The sequence below is a fragment of the Amblyomma americanum genome, chromosome 3 (genome assembly GCF_052857255.1).
Source record: "Amblyomma americanum isolate KBUSLIRL-KWMA chromosome 3, ASM5285725v1, whole genome shotgun sequence".
NCBI lineage: Eukaryota > Metazoa > Arthropoda > Arachnida > Ixodida > Ixodidae > Amblyomma > Amblyomma americanum.
In genome coordinates, this window is record NC_135499.1 from 97,474,105 (window position 1) to 97,497,864 (window position 23,760).

Below are 23,760 nucleotides of genomic sequence, written 5' to 3' on the forward strand. Positions count from 1 at the left end.
ATCAGTCATGAGCGCTGGCGAGGTAGAATACTTTTTGGCAACTGCAAAAACCCTCATCTTATTTGCTGTGTCGATAAAAGACACTATGCTCTCAATTTTGATGGCCAATCCTGTTGACGACATCAGAGCTGTTGAGTCTGTTTTGTTTGGCCTGCAGTGCTGTTCACTATGAAATATATGGCCAGACACTCAAGCTCTGCAATGTTCTAAAACTGGCCCATTCACAATGCTGCCCATGTTAGATTTGACAAACGTCAGTAGTGGTTCACATACTTCTCGTGGCTTACCCAGGAGCAGCACTGCATTCCTGCTAGACAAATTTGGAGCTTTTGACAAAAAGCTCAAAGTCTGCGCAGAGGCCAATGCCATCAGGTTTTTACCGTTGCTGATCATTAGTGAGTGTTCCACAATTTGCAGTGAAACACCTTTGGCTGACGTCACCAGATCTTTTAAATGGCCCATGTTTGCCTCAAAAGCAAAGCAAGAATGCGCCCATAATGACCCCTGAAGCATCGCGCTCTTTGGCAAGTGCATATTCTGATGCACGTTAAATGTCATCTGCCTCTTTCTATAAAGAAACGGTGTGTTCACAACAAATTGCACGAGGCAATGAGTGCTCTCAGTCACATCTGTCACAGTCGCTGTGTCTTTCAGCAAGAGATAGATGCCTTGAACAAGAAGAGCAAAATGCTTTAAGTACCGTGAGGGCAAAATGCCCTCAAGACACGGCAATGTGAAGTACAGCAGCCATTGCTGCCACTCTGTGGCCTTCCAGAACTTTCTCACTGAAAACAAACGCTGAAGTCGCCTGGTACACTGTGGTGGCTTCAGCATTAAGAGGCAAGCATCTAAAAGCTGAAAAATTTGGGGTGAGCCAATATAGTATGGCTCATGCACCGCAGTTAGCCAGAGCTCAGTAAGCTGCCGTGTCACTCCAAGCAATACACAATGCATGTAATCTGAGGTAACTTACCCAGGAGCAGCACTGCATTCCTGCTAGACAAATTTGGAGCTTTTGACAAAAAGCTCAAAGTCTGCGCAGAGGCCAATGCCATCAGGTTTTTACCGTTGCTGATCATTAGTGAGTGTTCCACAATTTGCAGTGAAACACCTTTGGCTGACGTCACCAGCTCTTTTAAATGGCCCATGTTTGCCTCAAAAGCAAAGCAAGAATGCGCCCATAATGACCCCTGAAGCATCGCGCTCTTTGGCAAGTGCATAATCTGATGCACGTTAAATGTCATCTGCCTCTTTCTATAAAGAAACGGTGTGTTCACAACAAATTTCACGAGGCAATGAGTGCTCTCAGTCACATCTGTCACAGTCACTGTGTCTTTCAGCAAGAGATAGATGCCTTGAACAAGAAGAGCAAAATGCTTTAAGTACCGTGAGGGCAAAATGCCCTCAAGACACGGCAATGTGAAGTACAGCAGCCATTGCTGCCACTCTGTGGCCTTCCAGAACTTTCTCACTGAAAACAAACGCTGAAGTCGCCTGGTACACTGTGGTGGCTTCAGCATTAAGAGGCAAGCATCTAAAAGCTGAAAAATTTGGGGTGAGCCAATATAGTATGGCTCATGCACCGCAGTTAGCCAGAGCTCAGTAAGCTGCCGTGTCACTCCAAGCAATACACAATGCATGTAATCTGAGGTAAGTCCCCAGATTACATCGAAGTGCTTTAAGTTCATAAGAGGAGATGGCCCCTTCACTCCAGCAATGACCGTTTCCAATGCTGCAGCATCAGCCATTTGCACTCTGGTCGCAGAATCGGTCCTTTCTTGCACAGTGGTGCCAACCGGGTACTTTATGGTCCCTGCGCGTGCAAGAAGTGAAAGGTAGAGAAAGAATGTAGTGTCCACACCCATACTGCAACAATCATTTAGTATAAAGCTATATTCAAATGGAGGAAATTTAGTTGTCACAATCGTCTATTCCAGCATTTGTAACTTTTGCAACGTTAAACTTAGAATCGTTCTTTAAAGAATTCCAAATATGCATTGAAACTGAAGACCAAAGCAATCATAAAGTTCAAGGAATCAGATTATGACAGGTGTAAAACTACAACTGACATTTTTCAAGCAATGCAAGCATTCATATAATACAAAAATGAAATAAACATCAACACAGATACACGAAAAATTTGTCTACCGTCAATGGTTTATCCTGGGTGAAGGCACCAACCACAGCCGTAGCAGCCATTGAACTGAACCACATTTTGCAAGAGTGCCCATGCCGGAGAATCGGCGCAACAGCTGAGGCAGTAAACCTGCAGTAATAAAAGGAACTCGAATTAGAAAAGTAGCACTAAATCTTTTCTCCATATCGTTTGCATGCCTAATGCACTTGCAGGCACAGAACAAAAACAACAAAATTTTAAACATTAATCGTCTAGTAAATTACCTTGGAGTGCATAGTTTGCAGCCCAGCTTTCCAGGGAATTCCCGTTTGCTCAAGCTGATGCATCTGTTTGACGAATGCTTGCATGAAGAGGGTCATATCTGCATGTGACTGGCCGTACCACAAAGCTGGTATGAGAATATTTCTGGAGCGCAGGTGTGCAGGCAGTTCGTTAATCATGACTTGAATTGGCCATATTGATTATTTGGACGACTTGAACATCGGTGCACCATCCACGTTGAGCGTCAGAGTGAGATCGTGTTGAGAAAGATTGGTCCGAACTTCTTTATACAAGCAACCATCCGTCAAATCGCTCATTCTTTTGGTTCTTCCTTCATAAATGTTTTCAAGCCGGCCCAGAAGTGCGTTTGACACAGCTTGGTCAGAGAGTAATGAGTTTAATTGCAACTCAAGAGGCAAAGTCAAAAAGAAGTGACCATCTTGCAACATTTTTTTGCCACTGTAGGAATTACCACATACTGGACAGCATCCTTAAACGCTGTTCCTTTCATTTAGTTTTCCAGACGCCTCCTGTACAGTAGTCATACAGTTTGCACAATAAAAATGAAAATGTGCAGCCTCAACCCCTGCACCAGCGTGTTTCTTGAACAAGTACATTGTTCTTGGCACATCCTGTCTGTCAATGATGTGCGCTATGAGATTTTGGAGTGCCTCGACACCTTTCCAAGGCAGCCCAAACTCAATCGCAAAGTTCAGCGTCAGGGCCAGTAAATGGTGCGGCGAAAGAGCTTTTGTGCAAGTATCGGTTTCTTCCTCGGTAGGTGCCTGTGCAGTGTCACCAGGCTGAACAGATCCTGTTTCAGAAGTGCCACTGTGCACTGTTGCAGAGCCTTGCGTAGCAGAAGATCCAAGGAGCGGCGCGGTGGCACCTGGTGACTCTTGAAGCCGGCTGTCGACTGGGCTTACTGCTGTTTCCGGTGCTTTGTCAGTGTTCGACGTACGTCGATGCGCGGTGGCGTCTGGCGATTCTTGGCTGTCATAGTAGATAGGGTTTCCTGCTGTTTCCGGTGCTGCGTTGTTCGGCGCACCATTTACCCGAGGCACAGAAGCACCTGTTGACTCTTCAAGCTGAATGTCTAATGGGCTTTCTGCTGTTTGCGATGCTATGTTGTGTTCTGCGTATCTCTCACCTGAGGCATGGAGGCACCAGATGGTTCTTAAAATTCACTGTACTCTTCGCATGCTGTTTCCACTGATGAGTTACTGTTCGGTGCACCTGTAGGTTGAGATCCACACGGTGAGTCGGTGTTCGGCGCACCTGTAACTTTAGGTCAACATCGCGGACCATTCATCATTCGATATTTAGTGGTCTTTGGAATGTCTTCTATGCCACTGCCGCATTCCAAAGTAACACTTCCGCCGCTTCATTGTTCTCGCAATGAGCTGAGAGCGCGCTAACAAAATATCTAAATCGATGTAGCTTCGAACGCTCTAGTATGGTGAACTAACTAGATAGCAGTAAGCCGCACTAGTGCAAACAGAGACGCAAAGTCGCCATGCTGTTTACCTTGCAAAAGATTGGATTGGATTGGATTGAACTGGAGATTGGATAGAACACTGGGTATGTCCAAATGTTATAAAGTTGATGTTGAAGTTAATGCTTTATTCAAGGAATAAAATCGTGACATATATAAATTTTATACTCAATTTAGTAGTACCCATGCAATGTCATTAATTTTACCTTCCTCCATGAGTTTACGGATTTCTCCCGTGACCCGGTGACCCTACGGATTTTGAAAGCGCAGCGCCATGAACATCACCAAAGTTGGTTTGTAGAGTTCGATGTTGCTGTTCGCACGTGAATCGAAATTCCTACCTGTGTAAGTGTTTTCTTTTACCTTTCCTTCAAGCAATTTATTTTTGCGTTCACTTTCTGCAGTTTACGGCAGTTGGCATTCTTTTTGTTTTTTTGTTTTTGAAGTTCTAGATGACGACGAAGAGCATCATGTTTGCGCTTGTCCGCTTTGTGCACGAGGAGGTTAGCCGCCTTAACGTGGTGCCAATTGATGATATTGATAAATTTAGCCCCCAAAGCACCACGGATTTCGACAACAGACAATTGTATTCAGTGAAGTGGTGGGACTCCGTAAATGGAGAGAACACGGCACGTACAGTGCTCAAGTTCTTATGCTGGGCTGTAAGTGCATTCTTTTAACCTGCTGTACGTGCGTGTGTGTACACACACCGATGTAATCAACAGTAAAGGTGAGATGTTCTTTTTATATGCACCAAGGCACACGAGATGGTCTCGAAAAGCGCTACGCAACGAAGAGGGTGCATATCCCTAAGCTGTATGCTGAAGAACTAGACAAGCAGCGAGGCGAATGAGCAAGAGCAGCAAAGAAAAGAGAGGAAGGTAAGCGATCGAGCATAGAGTTCCAGGTGCGCGAAAAGAGCGACGAGACGGCGCGGTGATAACTGCCGTTGTTCTTGCATACTTCACGTGACCTAAATGTGTATTTGACATCATGGTTGTGAAATACGCCATCGACTGTTGAAGCGAAAATGACACGGGAAAAGATTCAGTTGTAAATTATTCAACTGGTGTGGGCGAAATCCATGTGGCCAGTACATAGCATTATCTGGTGCATAACTGTGAAGAAAAAAACGTGCGGCACCTTTTTATTGCTGAAAATTTCTGCGCTGTGTGGCATAAAACATCTGGAGTGCTTTTCTTATGCAAGTCAGCCAGTTTGAATACCACAAAGCAATCGGTATTTTAATGGCAAAATGTTAGACCATAGGCACTGCCTAAAGAACTTTGAACCAGTACTTCTGGCTGCAGCAGAACAACAGCTGCCATTAGTTTTCTGCTGAACAAAATACAAAGGTGGCCTTTAGATAATTACTGCTTGCTGTCATGTGGCGCGTATCAATATATGCTTTTTTTAATATATGTTATGTGTGCCACTGCTTCAGCAATGCAATTTTTTCCTTGTTGCAGAGACGGAAGGTCAATCGAGCAGCTGCAAAATCGTCTGCGTACAAGACTGTTTTGAAAAATAATCTTTAAGCTTCCTTGGTGAGCAGCATTGGGAAAGTGTCAGGAAGTGCTGGGGGAACTAAAGTGGTAAGCTTAGTATTCATCTATGCCATGGTGAACAAACTGGTTCAATTTAAATCTCTGCAGGGTGCTAAACGATCAAGGACACCTTTTACATCGAGTGATGAAGACTCTTTGTGCTCAAAAAGCGAAGTCGATAGAGCACTGAAGGAGAATAAGATGTGGAAAAGCAAGGCATTGCATTTGCAGAAGCAAACTTAGCTTACATTCACAGCGCAAAGACAAACACGGACTTGAGGGGAGACACCACAAAGCGCCGACTTACTTTAACAACGTTTATTGCTGCGCGCAGTGACTACATATAGCACACAGCGGGCATGCGCAGCAACGAAAAGGAAAGTCATGTGAGACTGGTAGCAGCGCCAACCCGCAAAGGAAACACATCATCACAGGTACAAGGAAGACAACATAAAGCTAAAACCTAAAAGTCAGGACGCAAACAAGAACGAAAACCATGATACCCTAGTTGGAAATTCCTAAGACCCGACGTTCTTTATCACCTAACAACACCGAAGGGGTGCTGACACAATAATCTCCTTTTTCTGCAATCTCAGCAGCCTCTGCTATCTCCCTGGCAGTTTTGCTGACATACTTATGAAGAACTGTTGTTTTTCCCAAAAAAGGACCACGTTCCTTACACTGTTGGCAATCACGGCAGTGTATGCCTAGATGACGGGATGCCCCGATGACACTATTGCTGTGTTCCATGAGCCTCTAGTTTAGACATCTGCCAGTTTGGCCAACGTAGGCTCGGCCGCAGGGCAAAGGTATAGAGTACACTACGTTTTTTGCGCACTCTACAAAAGGTTGTCTGTGCCTAACAGTGCAGGAATCGCTGCCAGTAATGGTGGAATTTACCCGCTTTCACAGTTTCGACAGCTTCTCTGGTGCGGGAAACACCACATGCACACCTGCTCTTTTCCCTATTTTTTGAGCTGGTGGGCGATGGTGTGCATGTACTGTAGTACCGCCACATTTTTCTTCCAATTTGTGTCAGTCCCAACGGTGTCCGGCACTACTTCCCTGCTTTCTTTGAGCACGTCCTCGGCAACCGATAACAAGAGTGAACACGGGTAGCCAGAGCCGCTCAACCGGGTCACCTGGCTAGAAAACGCATAATCCAGTCGATGCTCGCATGATTTCGTAAGAGCACTGCAAAAGCAAGATTTTACAATTGCCTGTTTGACTAGTTTTGAGTGGGCTGAACCAAAAGGAAGGACAGGTTAGCTGCTTCTGTCACAGGTTGCTTCATTGCAGCGATGTCTTGAAGCAAAAATATTTGACTGTAAGTGTTTCACATCATAGGAAAACCTAAACAACTGTGTCTGTTTCACACCTTTTGTCTGTGAATTCTGGCCCTCAGTGGAAACGAGTGCAGCCAATTCAAAGAGCGAGGAAGCTGCAAGGTGGCAAAATCTCGTGGTGAATGGTAGGCTTGATAATTTCGCCTAACTCCTACCAATTTGTGGAAAACCCGAAATATCTTTACTCACAAGGCTAGAAGGCAGCTTAAGGTCATTAAATTTACCCATTGTGATGCAATTTCAGCTGTTCTCTCGGGCCATACTGTGCCAGAACATGGTGCTTCTGAGGGCACTGGGTGCAGTTCATGGAATCCTGCTGAGACAAGGAATGCAGAGCACGCTGCTTCTGAAGGCCCTGGGTGCAGCTCATGGAATCATGCTCAGACAAAGGATGCAGAGTTTGTGGAGCTGCCCCTTCCCATTCAAAATGCAGCACCGGCAGCTATCCAGACACAAGGTAGGCTTACATTTTAGACCAGCATGCACCGTGGAATACAGTTAAAAATGTATTGTCACCAAATTTGTGTATACTTGGAGTGGCACCACTATGTACGTCGATCGCCACGTAGAATTCATGTCGCATGGGATATAATTTACACTTAAGCTTCTTTTCTCATGTTCCTAAGGTTACAATAGCCAAATTGCTATGTGTTCCAGCGAACTTTACTTTAAGTCACATGAGGCATGAAAACGTGTAATGTGATCTCTGCTTTGTTATTTCAAATGACGAACTATGTATACTGGTCCCAAGTGTCACAACTACAGTATATGAAGAATAAAGTGTGTTAGTTTTAATGTGCTTTTTCTGTTCAGCAGTTCACACCAAAGCAGCATTTGAATTGTCAGTTACAAAGCTTGGGGCGTAGGCGTTGTGGTTTGTTTATTAGGTTTGGTTTATGGGGTTTAAGGTCCCAAAGCGACTCAGGCTATGAGGGACGCTGTAGTGAAGGGCTGCGGAAATTTCGACCACCTGGGGTTCTGTAACGTGCACTGACATCACACAGTACACGAGCCTCTAGAATTTCGCCTCCATCGGAATTCGACTGCCCCGCCCGTGATCGAACCTGCGTCTTTCTGGTCAGCAGCCGAATGCCATAACCACTGAGCGACCGTGGCGGCTATTTGTATATTAGTATCATGGGATAGATATGACGTTCTTTGGCTAAAGGACAACCTAAGCCTCTGGGATGTATTAGTTAAAGGAAGCAGCTCGCAATGTTTGTGGTTTTTCGGGTTTAGCATCCCAAGTAATTCTTTCTGAAGGGCTAGTTGGTACATGTTCATTTTTGAAACGCTGTGCGCTAAATAGACGTTAACAGGAAAAAGGGAGTAGAGACGACAGGATAGAAGCGCAACATCCCAAAATGACCTGTATTGTGAGGGACACCATATTGTAGATGTCCGGATAAATTTTGCCTCTTGAGGCTCTTTTACTTGCACCGACATTCACAGTACACAAGCCTCTTATGTTTAACCGCCATCTAAACGTGGCCACCGCCACCGGATTCAAACTCACGTCCTTTGGGGTCAGCGGTCGAATTCCTTTCACTGAGCCTCCACACCGGGGCAGCAGCATGAGGAGAAACTTAAGAGTAGTGGCCTTCCTGTCTGAGTGATTACGCATGTGCTGACAGACTGTTTAAGGAATCCTTTAGTGAGTAACGACCTATTTAAGCATGAAATGCTTTTAGCGCTTCCGTTGACAGCAACCTTGAGATGAGTTTGTGCGAAAGCTACGAGAGAACCTAGAGGGGAACCAAAGAGAACATCTGGGCAACCGTGAGGAGAATCTAAACGACCTTGGGAAACCACATCTGGTTAAGCGACTGCTGATGCAACCCATATCCCCACCCACCAGAACAGAACAGATATAGCTGCATCGCACCAATTTCCCCAGTGGTCGCTGCGAGAGTAGATACACACTGTCCACTCTATTCATGGCACTGAATCAATAAAAAGGTGGTCTTTATCATATCGAGATTCACTAGTGTAATAAGTGTCACAAAAAAGGAATGTTGCCAAAAGCTGGCTGTGTCTGTTCCTAGCAAAGCAAATGATTACAAAAAAGCACCGTATGCTTACAGTGCCAGTAAGCTCCTCTCATTATTAATGTTGAGTAATCTTTGATTCATTTGTACAGCACTGCAAACAATTGATCTTCAGAAAAAGAAAGGCTCACAACTACCTCCCCTCTCGGTAGACTCCTAAACAGCACAGTGAGAGAAGAGATGAATGTGCCCTAGCAGAACGGAGATGCCTTTGAGCATGGTGCTCCTTTCCTTCAATACATTTCATGCTTTCACCTACTCTCAGGGATGAGTTTTATTGTGATTTTTTTGTACAGTGTCTTTTGCTGCATCTAATAAAAAATGATATGTTTTCTCGTTCACAGCACCAAAGCAGGATTTTTCTTACACAGGAGATGGGTTGGTAAGTGATATTTATCTTTCTCCTTAGCCCCTTAGTCAATTCTTCACGGTTTCATGGTGATCATGGTATCTGAATCAAGCTATGCCCTACGATGTTTCTGAAGATTGTAATAACATACATCAAGGAATAGGACTTGCGGTCTAATATGGTGCGGACTGAAGGCACAGCGCACGAAGGAAAGGATCCTAAGGAAGAAACAAATACAGCGCTGCTGTGTTTGCAATGCAGATCTAATATGTCTTATAGGAGTGGGTGCAAATTACTCGATAATGCTTTCATTCATTCAAGCATGCTGACAAAAGATGGCACTTGTGACAGTTGATATTTAAAAAGACTGCACTTACATCGGATCTTTCTGCTACACCTGGCTTGTGCAGTTGTGGTGACGTTTGAAACTAGTGTCCAACAGTCATTTACTGTGTTCTTTATATTTTTTTCTCAGTTCCACTTGACTGGTGGCATCATCATTTCCGGATGCCAAGCCGCAAAAATATTGGCCAACAAGAAGCCGACACTGGTTTGCAAAGACACTGCTCAAGCTGTGTGGAGTAATGAAGTGCTTGCCACCAGAAGCTTCACTGGCGCAGTTGCTCCTAAGCAGCGGGCATTGGGGGAAAAACCGAAACAACATTTGACGCCACACAAGGTTGATGTCGTGATAGGTAAGCAGTGCATTCCTGTCCTGCATGTTGATTGTGCTCATATAAAGACTACATGTGACTTTGTTATTTGCAGCCACAATGAAACACTGGGGCACTATAAAAGGAGTAGACGTTTCCGAGGCTGTGCGGAATGTGCCTCGAATGTTGACAGAAAAAATACAAGACGTCAAGAAGGCACTGCGGAAAGTTGATGCATAAAATTCTTTCAAGGAATAAAGGAAAAGTAAAGTGATTCTGACTGAGTGATGTTCTCTACACCTGCTTTTGGTACCGGTACCAGCCGAAACCAGCTGCAGTTGGGATCAATGGGGTCTACCTGCAGCGGGGACCAACTGGAACCATTTGCAGCGGGGACCAACTGGAACCAGTTGCGATGGGGACCAACTGGGAATCGATCCATAAACCATTTTAACTGGAACCAGTTGGATTCCCAGTTAGATTCCCAGTTAGAAATTTTCACCAGGGGAGCTTTCGGCAACGGCACCGCCCGCGGTCCCGCCAGGCGACGAACTGCGCTGCTGCCTGGCGCAGTGGACGCCGCTTTGCAAGCTGCCTGCGCTAAAATATCTCTTAATATCGCTTCGCTGTTAACAGTGTAATCGCATCATAAACTAAAATTATGGTCAATTTCCGCGACACCTTCGGCTGTGGAGCTAGCGGACCGTTGCGGGCTACAGGCGAGCCGGACCACAACGGCGGGCCAGCGGCAGCTTGCGAGGTGATTCTGGCGAGAAATTTTTCTCGTATCAAAGTTGTTACTTTTATCAGCAAATCGGTGTTGATCAGCGATCCTCAGAAATGATACATTTGTCACAATTTTCTGTCTCTGCGTTTATTGCTTACGTCAAAAACAATCTTAAGCTGATTTTTATTACGGCGGCGGACGGGATCCAGGCTGGCCTGCCGGCGAGCAGGCTCGGTTTACTTCGCGTTCGCCCCAGAAAAGGCAAAACAGCCATGCTATCAGAAAGTCCACCTGCTATATTCGAGCAACGTCAGCATGCCTGCGCAACAGCTGCGCTTTCAGCAACGACGCCGGCTGCGGGAGCGCCAGGGCGACAAACTGCGCTGCTTCCCGGTGCCGTACTCATCGCTAAGCCTAGCTGGTTTCGCATCGATGCCGCAGCTTAGGGCGCTTTGGAACTAGCCAGCGCAGTAATAAAGAAACTTCTCTAGTCACCCCTTTACTGCCAACCTGTCTCATAATAAAATAGTTATGCTCGATTTCCGCAACGGCTTCAGCAGTGGATCTAGGAGACGTCAGGCGAGCCGCACGAAGCAGCAGCAGCAGGCGGCGATGAAATTTGCTTTTATCGTAGTTATCACTTCTACCAGCACCTGTCATTGGCCAACGATCCTCAGTAATGATACCTTTTCGGACATTCATCTATCCCAGAGCTTGTTATGAACGTAAAGAAACAATACTACAGCGGAATCGTGTTCGTGCCTCGTGAATGTTTTTGCTCGGCGACCGATCTCGCGACGACACGGTTGGCAGACTGGTTTTGTCGATGTCGCGGGCGTCAAAGCATGTCACACTACGAAGACATCTGGTCGGCGGACGCGTTGGTGTCGTTGTCGGCCTAGTGTGACAGCTTGGTCTGCCACAGACAAGGTCTGCCGACCGGGTTGGCCGATCTTTGGTGTCTTTGTCGGGTCGGCGGCGTGTCGGGCTAGTGTGACAGGGCCCTTAGAGCCTCTCACGAAAGCGTTAGAACAAGCCTGCTTCTTGCGTTCTCCGCGCACTCCCAGGGGCTCAAGAAAACACGAGGTTGCGCAGCTCCCGTACGGTATTTAAAAGCTTTTGTAAGCCGTAATGTCATATAAGCTCTCAATCATTAATACGTTCATTGGTTATTTTTGAGCAGAAACGATGAACAACGCGGCCGCAAGGGAGACTCTTCGCCTAGCAGACGACGCGCTCGCCGCGTTGGACCATTTCTGGCAACAACAGCCCAATGTTGCCCGCGCGCCGCCCGCTGATTGCGGTACTTTCAAAGTTCCAGTGACTTTAGGAGCGGTGGAGCGACGGCGACCCCTCCGAGGTGCGGCAGGAGGCGGAAACAGACCCCATTGCGAATGCGATAAGTACAAAAGCGCGCGCTCCCCTCGAGACCGGCATTGGTTCGGTACAACAACAACAACACTGCTTCCGGTGGGCAGCGGCAGCCAGTGCGAGCGCGGAGAGCGCAAACGTCATGATGACGTATGTGTGCTTCTCTCAATCCGGCCAGGCCGGCCTGCTAGCTTGGATGCCGGCCGACGGCGCTTGAAAAATGCGCTAGTATTGTTCGCTGATGTTCATATCATTCTTGACAATCGTTGATTAATACAGAGGCTGGTGGAAGTGATGACTGCGATACAAGTAGATTTCCTATAGCCGCTTTGCTGTTGCTGCTCGCCTGGCGTGCTGCTAGCTCCTCTGCTTAAGGCGGCGCGGAAACCGAGCATATCTGTTTTATTATGAGACGAGGTTCACTATAAGGCGGTGAAGATAGTTTTCGCTTTATAATACAGTGGAGGCCACTTCCGAAACGCCCTCGGCGGTGGCATCGATGTGAAACTGGTTAGGCTTATTGAGAACCATGACAGCCAGGCAGCAGACAAGTTCGTCGCCGAAAGCTCGGTTCTCGCGCAGGGCATGCTGCCTTTGCTAGAATATAGCAGGCATTCTTTGTCATTTTCTACTTTCGTTCCTCCATGACTGCGATATAAGCAAATTTCGTGTCACAGCAGCTTTGCAGCAGTCACTGCCCGCCGTGGCGGTGCGGCTCGCCTAGCGTTCGCTAGATCAACTGCTTGAAACGACCATATTTTAATTTTATTATTAGAAAATGCCGTGAACAGCTAAAGGGATGTCAAGAGAGTAAGCATTTTATTACAGCATAGGTTACTTCCCAAGGGACGTCCGGTGCGGCTTCGATGCCAAACAGGCTATAGGCCTAGCGACGACCAGGGCTTTCAGGTTGCAGCGCCGTTCGTTGCCCGACGGCCCCGCTCGCGGCGCCTTTGCCGAAAGCTCGATACTTGCACAGGCATGCTTTATCGCTGGTAGAATATAGCAGTCTTTATGATAGCAGGGCTGCTTTGGCTTTTCTGGGCGGACGTGAAGTGCATACACCGAGACACTGATGCGCGATGGCAAGATGACATCGGCAGTGGGCGGAGCTTGAGAGAAGCGGCGCGACGGTGCTCGCCGTTCTGTGCGTCCCCGCTTGCAGTGTGGCGGCAGTTCGGAAGCGGAGACCTGAGCGGCGCGCCGGACATGCTGCCAGTCATGTGTCCCTTGCTTTAGTGTCAAAAATCTCAGGGAGCGGCAGCGCTCCGTTCTCGCCCTCCAGGGTTGTTTCCAGCCGGATGTACAAGGAGCGAACAGAGCCACCCCACGCCGGCGAACAGAGCCACCTCCTGTCTTGACGGACACCAGTCGCGATGCGACCTTGCGACCAACGTCTTGTTTGGGAGAGTCGGAAAAATGGCAGTCTTGTCAAGGAGGGGGCCATAAGAATGACGAATGGTCGGCGATGGCGCAGCTAGCCGGTGTCCTGCGATGGCCTCAGTGCCATTGAGCGTTGACCATTAACAGTTCTCGAGAAACGGGCAAGTATAGGGAAACGCAGTTTAAGAGCGTACGTTGTTGGGCTAGTCGGTCAATCATGGTTGTGTTATCTGTTGTGTTATCTTCTTGTCCTTGTCTTTTTGTGCGCAGTACCCCCCACCTCGTATTTACCATAGGGAAACGCCGCCAAACGAAACGGATGCGGCCACCCCTCCGAAGGCAGGGACATCCAGATTTGAGATTACCTCCCTGATCGAATCTCTGGGGCGTGTCAGCTATCCGGTGGGCCCGAGGCAGCTAAGCCGCCTGTGAACACGCGACCGAGCTTCGAGTTGCTCACAGCGGGAGCGCCCCGTAGGAGCCCGATAACAGCTTTAATTACGGGCCTCAGGGAAACCGATTGCAGGTGCGGACATGATTGCTTGTTTGTTTTTGTTTGTTTTTTCTGCGGGAGAGAATGTTTTGCTAATACTGAAAAAGTTGACGGGCGGAACACGCAACCCGGTTGACTAATGGTTTTCGTGGCGCTTTTCTCAGAAAATGCGGTTTTTTAAAATCAGTTTGAAGCCATTTTTGTCTTGTGTAGTTTAGGGAGAGGGTGATGTGTTTTACGAAAATTGGAGGGCGGGCCATACACTTGACTAACAAGTCATGTTATATGTTTGACACATATGGACGCTAGCGAATGTGGGCCGGGCCTTTGGGTCTTTAAAACCAGGCCACCGATGCGTCACCGCTTATGCAGAGGACCATACACTCTACTTAGCTGATGAACGCAGCCTGCTTCAAGCTTTAAATTTTTTGGTGAGTATGCCTCCTTGTCTGGGGCTGTTCTTAATTACTCGAAAAGTCGTTATTTTTTTGTGTGGTCTCCCAGACACGTATTACATGTGCGGTGCCTTTGCAGTGGTGTGCGCACATGCGCATTTTAGGCGCGACCTACGACTGTGCAGGAATATTGGATGGTGTGTGGTCTTCGGTCGTAGAAGCCACTACAGCTGGTGTGCGAAGGGCGCAGATATTTGAACTGGCTGGCTGTATTTGAGAATCGCTACCTGCTTCATTGCTTCATGCTGCGCGCCTCCAGGTACCTTTGCTACATTGTTAAGCCTCTTTGTCATAAGGTGGGTTCAGACTACGCTTTTTTAATTTTTTTTCTTGGTCAGGAGGAACTGAGCTTTTGGCTCGTGTTGTTGTTGGACAACCACTGTAGAGAGGAGGTCCTGCCTTTCCAAATTTTGTGCGTCACGTCTTCGCTGTTAGCTTTGAAGGGTATTTTGCGTATCCTGCTTGGGGACGCATCTCCGGGGCTAACCCTGACGCGGTTCATTTTAAGCCTTTCTTTGGGCGTTTTCGATATCACAGCCTCTGCTAATCATGGACCACAGTCAGACGAGCCTACAGCTTTCAATGCTACTTCAGTGGCCTTTTTCAGGCATGTAAGAGCAGTTGGACCTGATGTCAACATCGCTGCAGACCGTGCGGTGGACATTATGGACTCGCTATTGTTGCCTGTTGAGCCGGCGGCTCGACGCAGACCGATGTGCCGCGTTCATTAGGCGCGCTTAGCGTCGACACCTCTCCCAGACCACCAACGCGCCTTTGTTTGGAAACTTGGGTGGGAAGCACTGTCTACTTGTTGCGATCAGCTAGAGCGGTGGGGTGTGTTACGCTCCTGTACCTGTCCAAATTACCCGCTGCCGCATTGTAATCTCCGGCTACAGTCATCTGCGCGGTAGCGCGTGTCTTTTGGCGGAGGATTCAGGCGGGATTTCGTGAGCAGGGCATTTCGTGCTTCCTCTCGCAGCCGCTTCCCCAGCGACCGTTTTTCCCGCCCGTTAATTGTTTCGGGTCTTTTTTGTTTATGGCGCAATCGATACACCGCGGTCGCTGGTAGCTTTCGACGCCACGCTATGTGGCCAATACTTGGCTGTCTTCGGATGGAGCGGATAAGTTTCTTGTGAGAAGAACTGTTCTTCTTCGGAGAGGAATAGGTTCTTCGGCTGTGGTCATGCCCATTGATTTCTATTAGCAACGATCGTCTTGTTTCGGTTTTGAGGTGAAACTGACGCTTAGGGTTTTTTTTTTTGTTCTGTGTGAGAGTATTGCTATTTCACTCTTCTGTGAATAGGTATGCTATATTGTTGTGCATCGCCCGCGATCAATTTCTGTTAGTTACTCAAAGATGCTTACGGTGCCTGATTAATTGGCTTGCCTTACATGCTTAGCGTCATGTCTACTTGTGAATGTCAATGTGTTCGGTAACCTTTATTGACAGACTTTCCCGGTTCGGAGAAAAAAGACCTGCTTCAAGTGTAATTGGCTTGCATAGGCCGGCTACGTGACAAATCACTCCCCCTCCCGAGCTTTGATTTTTCATCGCGATCTTTCTCTTCAGGTCGATCAACGGTAATCGGCCCAAGCCAGTGACGACAGCATTAACTTGCTGCCGAGCAAGGACGTGCGCCGAGGCAGCCAATCGAAGAACCGCCTCCCGCCGGGCTACGACACACTTGATTTCGATGTGACGGTCCTTTTGCGTCTCACCGCTAGCCCTGAGGCTCAAGCCTATCAAGCCTAGCGGAGATTGGCATTAAGGTGCCCCCCACGCAACTTCGCAATTTCTTCGGGGGCTTTGTCTGTTGTTACCTCCCGAGAGTATCCCGGAAATGATGTTGAAATGATACTCTAACATTCGGCGTCTCTGTAGGGGAGCAATGAAGAAAGCGAAGGCGCAAGTCACGCAAACGCATCCTACCCCATGACTCTCCCAGCGACCAGGGTGCGTCGCAGGTGGGTACGCGCGCAGCATGGGGAGTGTCCGTGATGCCCGTGTTGCTTCCAGAGCCCCCACCAAGCCGAGGTGCGGGGAATGAAAGCCTGAAAAAAAACAAGAGAAAATGAGTAATGATGCCTCATTTGTGACAGGCGCCTTATCGTAACCGATAAATGTTTGGCGTAGCAATGTCTCTATTGGCGATCCGGGCCAAAATGAAAAAAAAAAACTTTTCTGTCTGCACCGGCTCTGTTGCCACTAATGAACACGATGAATAAATCCGAGTAAGATATCGAAAGACACGTCCTTCAAGATGTGCCACTTAGCTAAAATTGCACTGCACTAGGCACTAAAACATCGTAAATGCACTCTTATTTACTTAACAAAACTTTAGCTCCCGGCGCTCCCACTATAGTCATACCGATGAACCAAGAAAGATTCCAATAAATGTATTTTGAGAACGAGCTGCGAAGGATAAGCAAGCCGCGTCCTGCTGTTCCGCTCATTCACGCAGTCCCAGCAGGTAGAACACTCATCATTATCATCAGCCTGACTAATTCCACTGTAGTACAAAGGCCACTCCAGTATCTCTCCATGTGACATTGTACTGTACCAGACTTGGCACTACTTAATCCCATCCGGCCATCTAATTTTCCGCCGCCCCTGCTACGCTTGCCTTCTGTTTGAACCCAGTCCGTTACCCTTAAAGACCATCGGTTATCCTATCGGTTATCTTGCCCAAGAAAATTTGTTCTTTTAGCGCAAAAGCGCTACTTCACTAGCAAAGTTGAAAGCCCCTAGGTATCTGGGAAGCCTCAACCGTTGACCGAGCACCAGCGGCGAAGGCCTTGCGCGGAGGCCTCACCCCCCCCCCCCCCCCTACTCCCCTCCCCGCGCTCACAGCTTGACTCATTGACTCAGTAACACCCTCTGGAGAACCAGAAGACTGTTCCTGCCCTCCCGCCCCCCGAGCAAAGCCACGTGAAAGAGGCCTACAGAAAAGCTCCATACAGCACATATCAAAGCAAAGAAGCGCCGCCCTAGTGTTCAAAATGAGGCCAGAAAGGTACACATTCGTTAACCCCATCTATTTCGAGAAGTCCGAGTGGGCACGACAGCAACGGCAACGCCATCGGTTCTGGAAAAGCTTGAGACTCTCTTGATAGCCTGGCATGCATCGACATGCTTCCAAACGCACTTGCTTTTCTGGGCATTGATCGCGCATATTGAGTCCACGCCTCGTGCTGCGCTTGCGGTTTCATGTCCGTCGAGATGATGTGGTAGTGCCTTCACTGGAGCACATTATGGATTACGCTCCTGGCAGGATATGCCTAAGAAGTGCTGTGTGCGAAATTGCCGGAGCAATTACAAATCGAGGCCCAAAAATCAGGTTTTCAAGTCTCCCCGGGATGAAGCAGCACAGAACGGCTGGATTAGGGCGATATCGTGAGCGAACGTGGTTTCGTCACTTCACTCCAGGGTAAGTTGTTCGAAACTTCTTCAGTTACTTGCCTTTAAAATATATGTTGCACTGTTATTAAGCACTGTATTATAAAGAAGTGCCTCTAAACCAGGAAGCTTGTAAGAATTGTAAGCAGCGAATGCAGACTTTCAAGAGGCAATTTTCTTGCTAAGTTAGACCTGCTGTTTAAACAAACTCTACCTTCCCTCTAGGTTTTCGAATTTCACTTTATTGAGGCCGACATCGTGCGCAAGGCCTCGCACATCGACGAATTTACAGGCGCAATGCTATCGAAGTTTCCAGAATGCTCATGCGTTCTTTCAAAGCCAAGCTCCTCAAGGGATGACCCCGACTCGAACGCATGCGTCTGGAGGCTGCTAATTGGAAGAAAGCGTTTGAAGAGTGACCGAAGTATTCTTTGAAGAGCAGAAAAAGCGAATGACATTCCAAACCTAAAACCACTTGACAGAATATGTAGCAAGCAAGAAGTTACATTGTCGCATGCTATTGAAGCAAATATACGCCTTCTTTTACTGCACATCATTGAAGACGAAGTAGCATGCATCAAATATTAAGGTGCAGTAAATGCGTACCTTCGCATGACAGGTTTGTAAAGACGCCGATAATTTAACTGTGCACCAGTTCCTCCATTACAACTATAGCAAAACACCAAGAAAGCGGTGATGGAGCCACTTATGAGCATTAAAAACAGCAGTAACGACCTCAGTCAAAGTCCTAAATCTGATTAAGAAGACGTCAGCAAGCAGATTCTTCCGCTTGCTATGTTGTAAATAAGTAGGATGCAGAAGTGTATGTATTTGCCTTAAACTCGAACTTACTCATTTAAAACATAATCAAGCTTGTTATACACGTGTCTCCAGTAGCTTGTTAAACACGTGTCTCTAGGTCCGCCGCTGTGAAGGTAATCAAGTGTTTCGTTTTTCATTAGGTATGCGCTCTATTAAAATATGGGTAAATTTTTTTTTAGTAATGCACAAAGAAGAACGTTTACTGAGAAAAATTAGGAAACGCATCGCGATAGAGTTCCTGATATCATTATCTATATTATTTATACAGCTAGTTTGCGGCCAGTGACTCTAAATAAAGGCCCCATAAAGTGCCTTCTCTTCATTCTAGCGTTTTAATTGAACGAAATGTGCTGACTACTCAAAGGAAGCTTGTTGCTGTTAGGTGATCCCAGCCGCGATTCCTTCACCACCGCCATAAGTGGCAGCCACTGTGGGCCTCTTTTCGTAACGTCACGGTTTGAGTACTCACGCCTTCTCCAATTCTCTATAGGCAACTTCACTTTTTGTCGTACTTGAATAAGTTCGTGTCTACTGAGCACTTTTTCTTGCTTTGTTTAAGCAAAGCCTGCTCACATATTCTCCCTCGGCTGCAATCTGAGAGACGCGCTTGCTGCTATGTTGTTTTTCGCGCACCCGCAGAAAACATCAGGGCGCATTTGACGGAAACAGATTGATGATTCGGGAGCGCCGTGTGTCATTTGAAATTTGCTGCTTACTTCCGACTTGCAAAGATTGATTTCGGCTGTTTCTTCCGATATGATTCTGCTGAAAGGTTAAAGGTGAAAGTGTTCGCGCTACGGTTTCCAGAAATGTCATCACGCTGTCGTCACCGTTTGATGAAGAAGCATTTTCGCAGCATATGAGCACCATTTTCAAGACATGTGCGCATTATCGGCATTATCAGAAATATAATAGATATTCATGAAATATAAGCACGGCTGAATGCAACAGTCGTTTTGAAAAGAATCTAATAAGTGATCCCACACGACACTTCACAAAATGCTGCCGCGGCTGCCAGTCGTGGCAGAGAAGCTGTAGCGCGCAGCCCTTCTTTCATACCATATGCTTTTGCAATGAGCTTATACCCACGTCCCAATCTCATTTTGTCTAACGTAGAGCTGCCGAGTTTATGTAATATAATTCACTACATCAATGTCTACATAACCGTAAGGTTTTTACTCTTTTGTCGTTTTTACTAACGCTTCCTTTATTTAACACCACGCATCACAAGTAACTCTTCTGATGACACATCATCTTTGGTCCAATTGTTTTCCAAGTAAAAAAGCAACTCAAACTCCTTTTTTAGCCTCGCGGATTCCAAGTACTATAAAGTGCCACGGAAACTTCTACCTGCAAGGGATTGCTTATATCACAGCGGAAGTCCGCAGGTGCTTTCTTCGCTCGAATCGGTTGTAATATAGAGTGGTAATATTGAGTTCATTAGAGTGCGGATGCGGGCACAATGGGTGAAGGAACAAACGCGGGTTAATGACATCCTTGTAGAGATCAAGAGGAAGAAATGGGCTTGGCCAGGGCATTTGATGCGAAGCCAAAGCAGCCGCTGGTCCTTAAGGGTAACGGAGTGGATTCCAATAGAAGGCAAGCGTATAACAGGGGGCGGCAGAAGGTTAGGTGGGCGAACGAGTTTAAGTTTGCAAGCATACAGTGGGCGCAGCTGGAAAAGAACAAGGTTAGTTGCAGAGACATTGGAGAGGTATTTGCCCTGCAGTGGGCGTTGTCAGGCTGATGATAATAGTGATGACTCATGGCAGGGGCCTGTCTATACAACACTTTCAGCAGAAAGCACTCTCTAGATTACAGGTGTGATAACGCGAGTGCAATGGCACAAATTCATTACATATGCACATCTCTGCATCGAGTCACTGCACTCTGAGTGGCATAAACCCTTGGCGCCAACCCAGCCGCTGTTTGAAGCGTCATCCGCTCATGGGAAAACAAGTAAACGGCCGTTGAAGTTTTCTCCCGATCGCGTTGATAAGCGCACTATTGGCGCCCACATTTCTTTCGCAACAAAGGGATGATGCTGTCGCAGCCTTTTACGCAGCAGTAGGGACACTTTTCTTCCACTTCAAGTACGTGATAGTTGAAGCTTCAGAGGAGCCTAACGAGGCCAATTAAGACGAGTCAATTAAGTTCAGTTTGATGTAAATGCTAACTTGGTAAGGAAACCAGAGGTAATGATTAATAGCCCAAGTACTCTTTACCGCCTCAGCGTTACTGCTTGTGTCCGCTCAGTGGCGACGCAGGTAGCGGCCAACTGCATTGCAGGTTGCCTGGAGGCGCGACCTTGCGTGCTCTTTCGATGCCAGACGTGGTGTGCGTCAGTTAACGTGGTTATGTCGAGGACACCTGGGGAATGAATTTCATCAGCCGAACGCCCGCCTTTAATCGTTCATTACGCGGTAGCGCTTTAATGGCGAACAAAGCGACTGGAACCAGCAGTTTTCAGGCGTGAAGTGAAATCATTACGCCACCTTCTGGGCAGCTCAGCTCGCTTATGGTACTTGTACCTTTGCTGCCGAATCGAACACGAAGAGTGTTGGTAAATCAAATACGTCTGTAATACCTGTAGAAATTACTCGAATAAGAATCCAAGAGTTTTACGGACATTAGTGACTTGTGCTAATATTCTAAGAAAACGAATAAACGTACGAAACAAACGAGTGCTAGCGGTGGTGCTGCAGTACGGTGCTATAACGTATGGACTTATAGTTATACCTGTTTAACGGCGCATTATTGGTCTACGACTAATTGTAATGCATCACGATTTCAGTATATTTACTCTATGAACATTGTAATATACCTTCACAAGAATCACCTTTCGATAGTGATGACGAGTGCAAATAATCTAGCGCTACGTCTCCGTGGACGGGTCAAGCGAGAGCTATGCATGTATGTAAAATCGTTCATTTTTTATTCTGTTTACTCTATATACTTCTGTCGTCATGTCTGTTCTCTAGCTTTTATTTTTTCCAATAGTCACGCCTGCATGAATAAAACTGAGCACGCTTTAGCTCGCTTCAGTTTTTTAAAGTTATATAAACACCTTAGTGTGATGGTAGTGCTCAACCTACCCACCACTCTCACGTTATTCTTTTTTTCTCCACTAGAGCCAGTGGCGACGACATTCTGTAACGATGGGTCGCTCAGCAAAGGAACGTTACTACTCGGCACAGCCGTGGAGCTACAGCTTGATTCAGAAACTTTTAAAAACTTAGCCATCCCAAATTTCAACCATACTGCCGCTATAGCTGGATTCAAGTTGTTCCTGCAGTTTTATACTGTAGCCATATCTGGCCTGGAGGGCGTACGAAGACTGGGAAACAATTACATTGATGCAAGAAACATTGATACGATGGGAGTTCGTGTTCTTGTGGACCTTGACGGGCTGAATATTTCTGTCACTGCGAGGATAAATTTTTATTTTTTAGCATGGCCATCGACCCGCCGCGGTGGCTCTGTGGTTAGGGCGCTCGGCTACTGATCCGGAGTTTCTGGGTTCAAACCCGACCGCGGCGGCTGCGTTTTTATGGAGGTAAATCGCTAAAGCGCCCGTGTGCTGTGCAATATCTGTGCACGTTAAAGATCCCCAGGTGGTCGAAATTATTCCGGAGCCCTCCACTATGGCACCTCTTTTCTCCCATCTTCTTTCACTCCCTCCTTAATCCCTTCCCTTACGGCGCGGTTCACGTATCCAACGATATATGAGACAGATACTGCGCCATTTTCTTTCCCCAAAAATCAATTATTATTATTATTATTAGCATGGCCATCCAAGTTCGAGCTTGCGTCCCTGCGCTCTAATTTATCGGTAAAATCAAAGAGTAAGTAAGAGTATTTATTCTGTGTTAAATGAAATCCCAAGAGGATAAAACTTAAGAAATTAATACCGTACGTGAACTCGCACCATATCAACAAATGATACCATCAAGGATATCGCGATTCTCGTATAGTAGCGAAAATGACCTTTTAAGCATTTACTCGGGCGTTTGTACCTGCGACTTTGAGTATAAAAACGATCCTTGCAGTCTGGGCTGAATTGGGTGGCCTCATTACAGCAGCCTTTCGTTTACATCAGCGAAAGGCTGTAGCAGTAAATGTGTAATTTTAATCGTGCGCCCACCGATCAGGATGCACCACGGATTTGCAGGCCAGTGCTCGCCTCGAAGAGCATCGTATTCTGTAATGAAAGGCACAGGGTGCAGTAATAATAATAGTAATTGGTTTTGGGGGAAAAGGAAAAGGCGCAGTATCTGTCTCATATATCATTGGACACCTGAGCCGCGCCTTAACGGAAGGGCTAAAGGAGGCAGCGAAAGAAGAAAGGAATAAATACGTGTAGTAGTGGAGGACTCTGGAATATAATTTCGACCACCTGGGGATCTTTAACGTGCACGGACATCGCACAGCACATGGGCGCCTTAGCGTTTTTCCTCCATAAAAACGCAGCCGCCGCGGTCGTGTTCAAACCAGGGAACTCCGGATCAGTAGCCGAGCGCCCTAACCACTGAGCCACCGCGGCAGGATAACACAGGGTGCAGCCTTCACGTGGACACCGTTTGCATTAATAGCGCCACCACGAATCATAAGTGCGGGCGCCCAAATTACGCTTAAAAATGAAAAATGCTGCACATGGTGCCGCATTTTCTATTTTTCAGCTGAATTTGGGCACCCATACTTACGATCCCTGGTGGCGCTATTAGCACAAACGATGGCCACGTGAAACCGCAAGCCGGACAGCGTGCCCTATCGCGGTTCAGATGTTGCTGTACTCCTAGAGCTAGGTGCTCATTGCGGTAGTTACGTGAGGTACGCACTGTTATTTTTCTGTGCAAATTCTGCTAGTGAGAATCTGCCATATTCTGGGCTTTGGTAAGCACCATGTATTCAGAACCCCCTGATAATTTATATTGAACTTCCCTTCTATACGTTCATGTTCTCACCGTCACTGAACGAAAAAGAAGTGGTAGGTTCACATGTGAGCCCTTGATAATGGGAAATATATCCCCCCGTTGAAGAAACTTACCTGCATTGAGTTCTCATTCCATTTATTGTCCTTTCAAATGGTCCCAAACTTTCTAAAAAAAGATGGAGTTTTCTGCCCGACGAACAACTTTTCGTTTCTTACTTTTAAATGTATCATGTAGCCGTCGCAACAATGCATCGCTGCACTGCTCTTAGAGCCTTAATACACGTTGAAACGCAGTCCGTTAATTGGACGCTCCGCAGCGCCACAGGTCCCTGACGAGAAAAAA

General features: G+C 46.9%; 1 protein-coding gene and 1 long non-coding RNA gene across 2 annotated transcripts; one reads left to right on the forward strand and one right to left on the reverse strand.

Annotated features, from left to right (window-relative positions):
- Positions 1-1,409: 1,409 nt before the first annotated feature.
- On the reverse strand, positions 1,410-2,923 carry LOC144123160 (uncharacterized). The gene is made up of 3 exons (XR_013313026.1): positions 2,401-2,923; positions 2,149-2,266; positions 1,410-1,813 (listed from the first exon to the last, which is right to left on the reverse strand). It is a non-coding gene; the product is annotated as an uncharacterized LOC144123160 (long non-coding RNA).
- Positions 2,924-6,326: 3,403 nt separating this feature from the next.
- Positions 6,327-10,082, forward strand: LOC144123917 (uncharacterized). Its single transcript, XM_077656630.1, has 6 exons — positions 6,327-6,369; positions 6,846-6,911; positions 7,031-7,243; positions 9,179-9,216; positions 9,659-9,878; positions 9,952-10,082. Exons 1-6 carry the CDS (start codon positions 6,327-6,329, stop codon positions 10,074-10,076), a joined length of 705 nt encoding a protein of 234 aa, XP_077512756.1. The 3' UTR covers positions 10,077-10,082.
- Positions 10,083-23,760: the final 13,678 nt, after the last annotated feature.

Coding starts and splice junctions, on each gene's coding strand:
- LOC144123917 (XM_077656630.1), top strand. CDS start 6,327: ATGGTGGAATTTACCCGCTTTCACAGTTTCGACAGCTTCTCTG. Junction 9,217..9,658: donor CTTACACAGGAGATGGGTTG/GTAAGTGATATT, acceptor TTTTTTTCTCAG/TTCCACTTGACTGGTGGCAT. Junction 9,879..9,951: donor CAAGGTTGATGTCGTGATAG/GTAAGCAGTGCA, acceptor TGTTATTTGCAG/CCACAATGAAACACTGGGGC.